At 37.6% G+C, this 12945-nt stretch overlaps 1 protein-coding gene across 1 annotated transcript in view; it reads right to left on the bottom strand.

Moving 5' to 3' along the window:
* The window catches only part of Dnah14 (dynein axonemal heavy chain 14), a 394744-nt gene that overhangs the window by 193576 nt on the left and 188223 nt on the right, over positions 1–12945 (bottom strand). Inside the window, 1 exon segment of the mRNA XM_012513730.1 lies at positions 7191–7353. Coding sequence (XP_012369184.1) covers positions 7191–7353 — 163 coding nt within the window.

Here is a 12945-nt window from a genome sequence, read left to right as displayed (position 1 = left end):
TGATTATGACAAATTCAGTATTAAAATCATTATAACTTTAAATTATGATGTCTGTGACACTTCTTTGAACCATATATTACAATTTGGTAAGTAACCATTTATAAAATGGCTGTTTGTAAATTACAAAATTATACAAACAAGAAACGTTGCTGAATAGAACCCTGTGTTTATGTAGAATGCTACACTTGCAAAAGCTCAGACTGCCCCAAACCGGCTTATCTTCCTGATGAAAGGTGAGTACACAATACACTGGGCTCAGAAGGGAACCCACCAGCATACACACAGGAGTGCTATTAAAACGGCAGTGCTATTTCCTTAGTTGAAACTTGGAAGTAGTTAAAGACAGAACAAGAGCACCTAAAACATACTAGAGAGAAGAGTTTGTAGGTTCTTCCTAGAATGGTACTGCAGTATTCTCAAAGGGTGTTTAGTGTATCACAGAGAAAGCAAAATATGTCAAAAGACATTTCTGGTCAGCAGATGGAAGACAAATATCTACTGTATTTGTTCTGGAAACCTCACAGAGCAAAAGAGAAACATATAAAAATATATGCTTATATGTTTTAATTTTCATTAGGGAAACAAGAAAAAATCTACAAAATCAAAAGCACATTGAAGTACTGAAAAAAAGCTAAGGTTGGTTAGACCAGCATTTGGACAGGCTGAACAGGTTGGTTCAGCAAACTCCAACTCATTCAATCACGTGGAAAAAAGGGCCACCTAGGATATGATTATTGTTAAAGTAGATAACTATAGAGAATACACACTTGAAAGTGTAAAAGAGCACCAAAATTCAAGACCTCAGAACTTACAGTGAGGTTGTGAACGTCAAAGACAAGGTGAAAATGTAAAAGCATCTGCAGAGAGAAAGCAGTGCCACAGGGGAGCTGAGAGAGGACAGGGCCTTCGAGGGTGAGCGCAGAGCAGGGGAGGGCTGGGCGCTCCACAGCACTAGCTAATATACTAAAAGAAAAGAGCTCTCTACGTAGAATGATAGAACCAAATAGTCACTTAAATAGGGCATAACAAAGTAGTCACAAGTATTAAAGTTTTCATATGGTTTATGACAGAAAAGCCTACTCCAAACTAACTTCTAGAAGTATTCTAGAAGAGGAATGAATGGAACCTTCAAGACACAGGGAAAGACAGTTTGATAAAATACCTTTTCATGTGAATGTATGTGCACATGTGTGTATATGTATTAAAGTCCAATAAAAGAGAAGATATTCCATAATATTCATAAACTAAAATTCTACATAGAATGAACATAATGGGAGGGGGAGGGGAGGGCAGACTGACGAATGTGTTAAATATAAATATCAGAATATAAATGTTGAAAAATTGAACACATCAATAGGAACAAATGGTGATGGATGGCAGTCTTCAGTTACGAGATGGACCCAGAGAATAAGACACAGAAGAAAACTCAGCCTTATCCACTCAGAGAAGTAAAGAGAGATAACACTGAAGCAAAGGAAATTAAATAATCATAATATATCTTAAAATAACAATCAGTGGCGATAAAAATCAATAATACAGGACAGTCACAGGTTACATTATTATTATTTTTTTTGGCAGAACCGGGGGTTGAACTCAGATCCTTACATTTGCCAGTCAAGCGCTTATCCTATTGAGCCATCTCCCCGGCCCCCCACAGATTACATTATAAGAAAACAAAGTCCAGTATATGTCTCTTCCAAGACATAATTCTAAGACAGATATATAAGTTAGAAACAAGTATAAAAACAAAAATCTGAAGAACTCCACAATAAAACATTATATAACAACATTTGACTCCATAGATCATAAGGCAAGAAATATAGCCTGTAGGCTAAAAAAGAAGATAGTAAAAAAGGAAAAGAAGATAGTATTTGATAAAAGAATAAGAAAGGACATATAAATGTGTATAACTCATAACTTAGGCCAATAAGGCAGAAGTTGACAGATATGTAGGGAAATTAAAATAAAAAGTGAGCAGACACACCAAAGCTCTAAAAAATAGGACAGGCTAAGCATATAACTGTATATCCATCAAGCACAGAATATATGCATTATTTTTTATCATATATGAAGCACTTTAGAAAGATTATTTATGAGACAATATAGGAAAATTTAATAAATTCAACAGGACAAATACATAGAGTATAGTCTCCAACCAAAATTAACTATAACAGAAATTAATAACAAAATAACAGATTAAAATTCCATATATTTGGAAGCCAAATAACTCCAGGGCTAGGAGGCCAGGGAGATGGCTCAGTGGAATAAGCACTTCTCTGGCAAGCGCAAGGGCCTGAGTTCAATCCCCAGTTCCGCAAAAAACAAAAACAAAACAAAACAGAAAAACTCCAGGGCTACATTTATTCTTTAAATAAATTATAAAAGATATTATATATATTTGGTGCTGGGAATCAAACTTGGGACATTGTACTTGCTAGGCAAGTAAGTGCCATACCACTGAGCTATATCCCCAGAGATTCTAAGAAATATTTATAACTGAATGCTAATTAAAATACTAAATACCAAAGTTTGTGGGAAACAGCCAAAGCAACATTTAGAATAAATCCATAGCATTAAATATTTATTTTTTCCCTTTCTCATGTTTATTGTATGCTGAGTGAGAATTCAGCAACAACAATGGGAAGATTACCTTAGACATTCCAAAGAATGCTACAGGCTTACTTGGTTATCAATGTACTTATATGACTCCCAGATGGTTTAGTTCCTTTTCACCTTTTCTCTTGAGTTGTCGAGTTGCAGCATTTATAATGTGCTCATGGATAAGTCAGATGTAGTCGCGTTCTCCGTGAGTTTAGTAAGCAATAGACCTGCTCCTCACTGTTCTGGAGGCTGGGAAGTCCGAGATCAAGGTGCCGATAGATCCAGTGTCTGCTCAGGACACTCCTGCTTACTTAGGGCTGTCATTTCTATGTGTCCTCACACAGAAACGGGGGAGGGAGGTGGCAACTCTGTGTCTTCTTCTTAAGGGTACCATTCTGGAGGCTCCTCTCTTGTCACCTAGGTGTTCTCCAAACCCAACTGTTCGCATCTCAAGGTTTAAGATTTCAGCATATGAATGGGAAGGGCATAACGTTCAGCCCATAGGGTTTCAGTGGCAGCACTGAAGTGTAACTATTTGCATGTTTCAAATGATCATTTTATTTTTCAGCAGTTTTTTTTTTTTAGTTTACAGATATGTGTTTGAGAAATCCATGTTTAGTAATAATCTTCAGAGCAGAATTCTTTGGCAGTGTTTCATGCCTCCTGGGTGCCTTCCCATAACTTGTATATTGATGTCACATCTCTGTGGCTTCTTCATGTCCGCTGTTGACAAGAAATTTGTCTTTTAAGGAGCAAAGAAGGTCTTGGCAGATTAATTTTCCTTTTTAGGTTTGTCTTGGATTAACAAATTTCCCAAAATATTTCTTTGTTGATCATCCTTGGGTTCTTTGGTTTTCAAGTCAATTTGTTAACAATGACAAGCACTTCTTATTCCCAGAGCACTTAGACCCTTTCCAATTTTAGATCTCTGACCTTTGCCTTTCTCCTCTATGGAGTTGAAGACTCGCTTGCAGCAGATGGTAATAAGATCACTGTCTTCTGTTATAATACATTGTGTGGCTATTAAAGTGCTTACTTGTCAACTCATTTGATCTTGGCAATGAGCAGTTACTGGAGGTTTCAGTCCATATTCATCTGGGTCCAACACAGAGCAGCACATGGCAGAAAGCAACCTTTCATGGTGGTGGCAGCAAAGATCAAGAGCCTAATTAATTAATTTTTAAGACAGGGTCACATGATATCGTTTATCTTGAACTCACTACATACTATCAGTATGTAGCCCAGACTGGCCTCAGTCTTGCAGCAATTCTCCTGCCTTAGCCTCCCAAGTGCTGGGATTACAGGAATGTGCAAACACACCTCGCTTTAGCTTTAAATATTTTAGAAGGAGGCAAGAATGATAATAAAATCAGTATTCAAAACTAGAGTGAAAGAACAATCCCAATGAAAACATGAAAATAAGAACAGAAATCAAAGAGGAAAAACAGAACAAAAACAAAACAATTTCTTTGTAAAGATGGATTATATACACAAATATAATGAAGTAAAGAGGTAGAGCTGAGATTTTCCAAACAAGAGAACTATGAACAACTTATAAAGTTGTAAGCAACTTAAATCATTTAAAAACATATGGTTTTTTTATATAATGGAGTACTACTCAACCCTAAATAAGGATAAACTTGAGACTGTTATATGTGAATGGATACAATTCAAGACCACACTTATAAGTGAAATTAATCAGACATAGAGTAAATATTATATTGTCTGACTAGTGTGAGAAACTGAATGCATAAATAAGATTCAAAATATACAACTGATATTGTGAATTGGGAAGAAGCTGTTCAAAAGAAAAGAGAAATTGATGGGGGAAAGAAGAAAGAAAGGAAGGGGAAAGGAAAAATACACATGCACGCACAAATACATTCAGTGAACTGAGATAGGAAAGGGTTGGGCTAATATTGTTTGGACAATATTTTGTTTTTCATGTCACCTAGTTACTTTAAGCACTATTAAGGTAACAACATGCAATATATTAATTATTGTTACTTTCCTACAATCCTGTTTTGAACCTGTTTTACTTTCAGTTTTAGTTTTTCTCTTTAAAATAAAAAATAAAGATCAGTTCAGAAATCAATGAAATAGAGACAAAAATTATTCCAAGACATCAATGAGCCAAAGACTTTTCTGAAAATATAAACTTGACAAACCTTTGAGATAGGCTAAGAAAAAAAGCAAACTCAAAATCAGAGACAAAAAATTAGATTTTACAACTGTTACCACTGAAATACAAAAGACCTTTAGAGACAATTTTTAAAAGTTATATGCCAACAAATAGGCAAATAGGAAAAAACTCAAAGAAGAGCACTAATTCCTAATGACACGCAACTTACCAAAAATTACAAGAAAAAGAAAGCCTCAACCAGTAATTAGGAATGATAGTGAATCAATAATCAAACATTTTTATTAATGATAAGCCCAGCACCTGATGGCTTCACTCCTGAAATCTACCAATTAACCAACTAAAACCAATTCTTCTCAAATTATTCCAAAAGATTAAGAATTCATTAACCTGATACCTGAACCAGAAAAACCACAACAAAAATGGGGAGGGGGAGGCAAGCAAGCTAATGATCAAGATACCTGAGGAACACAGATGCACAAATCCTTAAAAATACATATTAGCAAACTACGTCAAATGGCACATCAAAAAGATCACCCACCATGACCAAGGGAATTTGTTCCAGGGATGCCAGGATGCTTCAACATGCACAGATAAAGAAATGTGATACATCATATGGAATGCATAGCAAATATCATCTGATCATCTCAACAGACACAGAAAAAGCTGCTTAGAGGACATTTTATAGGCTTATAAATTTACATTATTGAAAATAAGCGTGAATTAAACATCTTACTAAATGAATTAAACTTCTTACTAAAAAGCTGGAAAAATAACACACAATACCCAGAATAAAGAAAGATATTTAACAGCATTAAAACAGGTATCAAAGAGTTCCAAAACAAAAAAAAGATGTAGTGAATAAATAAAAGGCTGATTAGCGGACATTAAGTTGCTAGGTAGTCTAAGGAAGAAAATGCAGGTTAGGAAAATAAGTACAGTAACTGGGGAGCAATTGCTAGAGCATGAACCTGAAACACTTAAGATGGTGGCCCACTCACCTCCACACTAATACATTTTGAAACTTGAGTGAAGTAGCAATATTTGTGTAGTTCGCTATTCATGAACATTAAACTCTAAGTAGACTTATTTTCTGAAACTAGAACCATGTGATTTCTGAGAAAAATTCTTCCAAACTTTACTACATGATCTACTGCCTCCTTTTAGGTAAGTGTAGCATGTGTTGTCAAAAACACAATGTTGCCTTGTTTATTTTCAGTCTTTTTGGATTTTACTGTATTTTTTTTTTTTTGGTTGAATTGTTTTTTAGGGGAGGCTTCTTTTTTGTTTTTTGGTGCCGAGGACCGAACCCAGGGATTCCAGCTTGCGAGGCAAGCATTCTACCGCTGAGCCAAATCCCCAGCCCTTCAAAAATAAAATGTAAATAATATGGCTTTTTGGGAGCAAAATTATATGAATAACATATTAACTATTTAAAGAAAAAATAATAATGAAGCTGTTTAGATTGCATTTATTAAGATTAAGAAACATTTAAAATTTTAAAATTCAAGCAATCACCACCTCATCCAAATACAGTTCTAGGAAAAGGAATCAATACACAGTATGTTTAATGGCCTGACACCCTGTGACAAGGTAGAAAGCTGGGGGATGTTCAGATGCAAAGGAAAAGGAGGAGCGAGATGGAGGGAAGAGGGGCAGAATGTACTGGAGAGATGCCCGGCAAGAGTTACTACATTCCAGAATTACTAGTTTTGATTTGTGTTGCAGGAAGCACCAATCCAACAGTGGTTTTATTAGTGTGACCATACATATATTTTAGGGAAAGCACTCTCATGACCATATGGAAATATAATGGAATGCAGAGTGTGTGGATGCTCTGTAATAGTGTTAGCAAAAGATACCAGCCCTACCAAACCTAAAGCAGTGATTATGCAACTATAGGTAAGAGAAGTAACAAAGGATTCTACAGCTATAATATACATTTTAATAATCACAAAATATTATTTATATTTATAAAAATATTTTCTATTTTTTATAACTTTTTTTTCTATTTTAGGGAAGGGTCTGCAGGGTGTTCAGGGTCTCACTACTAGATCAGAGTCGTAGTGATCCACCTGCTTACAGCCTCCCAAGAGCTGGGATTACGGGCGCACACCACCACGCCCAGTCTCAATTGCCGTCTCAGCATGCCTGGGGGCGGGGCTAGCACGGCAACCTTGGCCCTTGCTCCTGCTTGCAGGTGCTCTAATCCACTGAGCTATTTGGCTAGCCCAACTGATCTAATTTGATTCTCAAAATAACTCTTGAAAATAGGAAGACCAAACACAATATCATCAATCCAGAAAATGTTGCCAACTATTTTCATCCTCCATGTTATAATATAAATAAAGTATTTCAGGAGGAACTGTAGTTCTTTTAATCAACTAATTTAATGTAACTGATATTCCACATCTAAGTAATTTGTGATTATTTTCAAAAGTCTTATTACCTTCAAGGCAAGTTGATTTACTTTTGAAACCGTCACTTCAGGAAATATATCTCCTATAATATTTTCAAAAAGTGGGACATAGTCTGGAGGAAATTTTGATAAAGTAGCATCTCTTACAGCCTCCGATATGATCAGCATTTCTTCAGCTTCAGAAAGATTGTCACTGGTAGCACTTCAACAGTTGAAAGAAATATAATAAGTTAGGGAGTTATCTCTGCTACAATTAAAGACCATTCATATTCATTTGCAGGATGTTTACCCCAGTACCCGCCCCTCTCCCTCACTGCTCACAGCAGAGTGGTACACTGCACTGTGAATGGACTGCCCAGGGCCCAAGGGATGGGGCTTGCCTGGTCTAGGACAGTATCTGGAATGTCATTCTCTAGCCACTGGTACAGGGATGGACACCATATCAAAGAAGTTTTAGTTACAAATAACCGAAGTGAATTTAGGCTAATGTAATTTTTAAAAAAAATGGATTCATTGAAAATCTCCACCTGCTTAGCAGTTGCAGGGGTTCAATCCCTGTCCTGCTCTGCCAAACCCACCTTTGGGGCACATTGAGACTGTGATTGAGACTGGGCATGGTGGCACGCACCTGTAATCCTAGCACTCGGGAGTCTGAAAAACATGAAGGATCACTATGAGTCCAATCTGTGTAGTGAGACCCTGTAGACCCTGTACTAAACACATAAAAAAAGAAAAAGAAAATTTCCAGGAAGACCAGAATGAAGCTAGTAGGCTCTACAGCTGGGAACAATGGCCAAAATCATGCTCCAGAACTGTTCTTGTGCAGACACAGCTGTGGCCCTCAACAGTCCAAAGCATAGCTGCCTGTCACACCAACACGTGCTTGATGCCAGTGCTGCAAGAGCTCACGTCTCTGGTATTCCTGGCAAGTGCTGTCACCCATACCTTTCTTTTGGGAGTACCATTACTGGGCTTGAACCTCAGGGCTGGTACACTGAGCTGCATTTCCAATTCTTTATAGAAGGGTATTGCCCAGTCACTCCATTGCCCAGGGTGGGTTCAAACTTGTGATCTTCCTGCCACAGCCTCCCCAAACAATAGAATTATAGGCATATACCACCATACCCAGCTCATAGACCCTTATAAGAGGAATAGTGATGAAAAAACATGGGAGATTTTATGTACAAAAGTGTGTTCCTCTTTTGTGTTTATTTTTTTCTTTTTAAAAATTTATTTTTTTTGGTACATGATCTTACTATGCAGCTTGGACTCAGTGATCCTCCTGTTTCAGCCTCACCAGTACTAGGATTACAGGCAGGCACCACCATGCCTGGTTTTGGTGGCTGGCTCAGCGCAGCATTGGCATAGTATGTGGTACCAGGGATCGAACCTAGGTCCTTGCATTTGCCAGGCAGGCGCTTAGACCGCTGAGCTCTCTCCTCAGCCCCTTATTTTCTATTTACATCTGAAATTTTATATCAGGGAACTTATATTTTGGGGTTTTTTGGTTTTGTTTTTGGTTTTTCTTTTGTAGTGCTGAGGACCTAACCCAGGGCCTTGAACATGCCAGATAATTAATTTACACTGAGCCCCAGCCCCAGCCTGTCTTTGATTTAAAACCAAAGTAGATCATAATAACATTTGTTGAGTACTCTTTATTAAACATTTTGCTTAATTTCTTTTTTCTTAAAATACCATAATTTATTTCAAGTATATATGCAAGCATGATTTTTATGGTTATAAATGCTGTAAGCCTTAGATTAAAAATTAGACTGCTACAATTTATCATTGTTACGAATATTCTACCTAACACACTGAAAAAGCAGGAATTAGAGATACATCAACTTAAAATATTGCTATTGTTTTCTGAAAACAATTGTTTGCCGGTAAAACAAAGAATAATTCACTAAGAAATTCAGGCCCTGTATCTTACAATGGTTGATTGAGTCAACTTGAGAAGCTTAGAAGTTTACCTAACTCAGCTCAGCAATTCCGCACCCTAGGGTATGGAGGACCCACCCTGGGAACGTGGTTGCCCCAGGCATACCAAGAGGAAATGGGGGAGGATGGACTTGCTTGGGAGGAGCTCCCATCTTTGCCTTTAGTCAGAGGTTTTTCCTGGCTTTCAGCACAGAATCTCTGGCTTTCACCACGTGTCTTTTAGCCTTCTGTCATAGCCTCCTCAGCCTTCTATTGAGAACCATTGACCTCCTGCTACGGACTTGCACCAGACACTGTAGTGAACTCCAGACACCGGATTGAAACCTCCAGTCTCCAGCGTGCAAACGCCCTCTGCACCTCTCCCCATGCAACTCTGTGGGTGACCTTCATAAACCAATCTTGTAAATTTTTACACATTTGTCTTGTGTTATGTTTCTCTAATAAAACAATAACTGATACAATACTGTACATTTCAAAAAGCTAGAAGAAAAGATTTTGACATTTTCCACCATAAAGAAATGGTAATTGTTTAAGGAGATAATTGTGTTTGGCCTAATTTATTACATTGTGTACATATAGTAAAACATGACATGATATTCCATTAATATGTACAATTTTGTATTTTGTGATTAAGTTAAAAATAAATTTTAAAATATAGCCCAAAAATCAAAACTCAAACTCAGTGGCTTTCATATAAAAAGGATGCAATTACTGCAGTGCTAGTATTTAGAAGAACAAAGTATTCAAGTGGAATCTTGTAATAGGTCACTAATTTAAAGCATATTCTCAAAAGTGGCAGTAAACCAAAATAGTAAGAGTCACTGTGAGCTGACACATAAATTGCAGTCAGATCATTAAGTGTCATGGAGTATTATATTAAACCATGTCTTCTTTGTGTTTTGAATACAAAAGGTGAGATCCACACACCTGGAGCAGTAGAAAGGCTGGAATGCCTGTCCAGAAAAATTCCAGATGTCACCTCTCGGAAAGGCAGAGCCCACAGTGAAAGGACTTGATGCAAAATGGATAGGTCTTATTTCTATAAATTTTAAAATTTTCATTCTTTGAAGTTAGCAGAAAAAGTCTCATTGAAAATGGTGCTAAATCTGTGCATTGGAGTACTTTTACCTATGGGACTTCCCACTTCTAGAAAGTGGGGATGGTCAACTTCTCACTTCAGGAAGTATGGAGACAGATACTAGGAGTCTGGTAATTTTCTTAAAGCAAGTACCCTTACCCCAGACAAATACTCCTCACCATGGATTCACTGCAAGAGTTCCAATGGGCAATGATTCCGTGGAGAAGGGGAGGGTCATAGGTTCATATCCTGTGGGACAATTCCACGGGGTCAGGGAAAGGTCATAGGCTCAGATTATGAGGACCGATTCCACACAAAAGGGGGAGGGTCACAGGCTTAGATGTACCAACCCCAGAAGCAGAAAATAAGAGTAAAATATGTTCCAGGAATATTGAGTCTAGTTCGGGTTTCCCTCACAGCCCAGTCATCATTATCCACAGAGCCCAAGCTTCATGAATGTCTATTGGTGGGGCAATGGAGATGAAGTGGAGCACTACTAGCTCATATTCATTCCCTCAGCAGAGTCTTTTCTTTACAGGTCTATGCAACTGTCCTAGAAAGTGCTGGTCCAAGCTCTTCCCGATCTCTTGAGAACAAAGGCTCTCACTCTAACACTGTCTTCACATGGCACAGTTATGTCATGTATTAGCTGTCCGCTCAAAGTCTCATGTACTCACAGGTGGAACTTTTCAGAGGTGGCTGGACCTGGGAAAAATAAATATGGATCACAGTTCTGGGTGCGGATGACAGGAAGGCCCATTCTGGGTCTGGGAGGCATAAATAGGCTTGTAGCCTGAATGGAATACAAGGGGAAAAGAAGGCAGGCAGGCTTCCTGTTTGTTGCTTCCTGTGTGTCCTGCCATGGACTTTCTCTTCTGCCTCACTCTTCTACCACACTGCCCTGCCTTGGAGCCAGTTGACTATGGACTGAAACCTTTACAAACTGTGAGCTAAAATAAACCTTCTCTCCTTTAACTTGTAGGTGTCAAGTATTTGATCCCAGCAGTGAAAAAGTAACTAAGGCACAAACACTTGAGCCAGAGGCCCATGTCCACCTGTACGCTTCCTGCAGCTCCTTAGCTTGGTGCCTAAAATGCTCCTCAGGTTCTGCAGAATGTGCTGCCAATCACTACCATGTGTTCTCAGAGGCAAATATTACTTGATCATGAATTATAATGACATTTGAGGTATGTTTATGGGTTTTTAGGTGTAGATCTAAAATGTCTCCTAAAAGTCTCCTGTTCACAGGTGGGTCTTTCTTTGGAAGGTGATTGGATCATAGGGTGTTATACTCATCTATAAGTCTATTGATGAGTTCTTGCTGACTGTGCTCCTCAGAAGAGGGCCTGCTTAGAAGGGGAAGGTCCAGGATGGCCTCAAACTCATAGGGATCCTCCTGCCTCAGCTTCCTGAGTGCTGGGGTCAGATATGTACCACCATGCCTGGCTATCTGGAAGACTATATTCTTGTCCTTGGGCCCTCCCTGCACTTACCAGTCAGGTGCTTATTCTACTGAGCTATCTCCCCAGTCCCCAAAAGGAATTTCTATTTTGTTTTTTGAGAAATCTCTGCAGTGATTTCCACAGTGTTTGTACTAGTTAACATTCTCACCAACAATGCAGTGTTCCTTGTTCCATTTGCTTGATTCTTTAAAAATTCATTAATCTTTCCACAAAGTAGAAAGAAAGATGAATATGTCCTGTGTCATATAGCCAAAGAGAGTTTGTGCTGTGATTCAGTGAAGTCTGACTTCAAAAGTCATGCTTATTCCACTCAGTTGCTGAAGTAGGTTTACACTGGACTGGAACCATTTGTCATTTATGTTTCTCTGGGAATAATGTCTTTATTTTGAATGAGTTTTAGCAGAAAGAGTCCAACTGATGTTAAAGGAAAAGGACCATGTAAGAGAATAAAAACAATCTTAGACTTTCCTGGTGGGAAGAACTATGACTTCCTAATATTTTTCCCTTAAGACAAAGCTTCCTTTATTAAGATGTTGATCATGTAGAAGGCTCCAAGTCATCTCCTTAGAAAACCTTTCTTTTGAAAAGGAGACTAAATTATGATATTATTTCATAGCGTTATAGTATTTACTGAATGATAGTTACAAAAAAATAAAATGTTGCTTTGCCAAAAAAGAAGAGATATTGATCAAGGATAGGATGCCCAGTATTTATTTGAAAGGGAAGGTGTTAAGTACAGACAGAAACCCAAATGCCCATCAACCAATTAATAAGATAAAAATGTTTTTTTTTTAATACAGTGGAATACTACTTTGCCATGAAGGATAAGCCTTAGACGTTTCTGGCTAAGTGGATATGCCTTAAGTCCATACTCTTAAGTGAAATAAGTCAGGACATACATGTCTAAATGCTGCACTGTTTCTCTAGCATGAGAAACTGAAAGTGTAAATGATGATCAAAATATATTCCAGATATTGGGAAATGAGAAGAAAATGTTCAAATAGGGAGGGGACACCCCATCTCTAAATACCACTACTGTTATGTGCAAGTATCTTTTATCCTACTTTTTCACTTGTTTTTTCAATTCATATATCCTTTGATTATTTATAAATCTTTTCTCCTGTGGCTTCTTGATCTTGAATCTTAGTTTTAAGATGTTTTCCAAGAACATAAAAGACATTTTGTTTCTTCAACTATTATGTTTCATACCTTTTTACACCAAAAATATTATTTTTTATTCTTTTTTTTTAAACATTTATTTATTTATTTAGAGTGTGTGTGTGTGTGTGTGTGTGTGTGTGTG

The sequence above is a fragment of the Octodon degus genome, unplaced genomic scaffold, assembly GCF_000260255.1.
Source record: "Octodon degus isolate 3935 unplaced genomic scaffold, OctDeg1.0 scaffold00017, whole genome shotgun sequence".
Taxonomy (NCBI): Eukaryota; Metazoa; Chordata; class Mammalia; order Rodentia; family Octodontidae; genus Octodon; species Octodon degus.
Note: the sequence above shows the minus strand (reverse complement) of the source record. Positions and strands in the feature narration are given on the sequence as shown.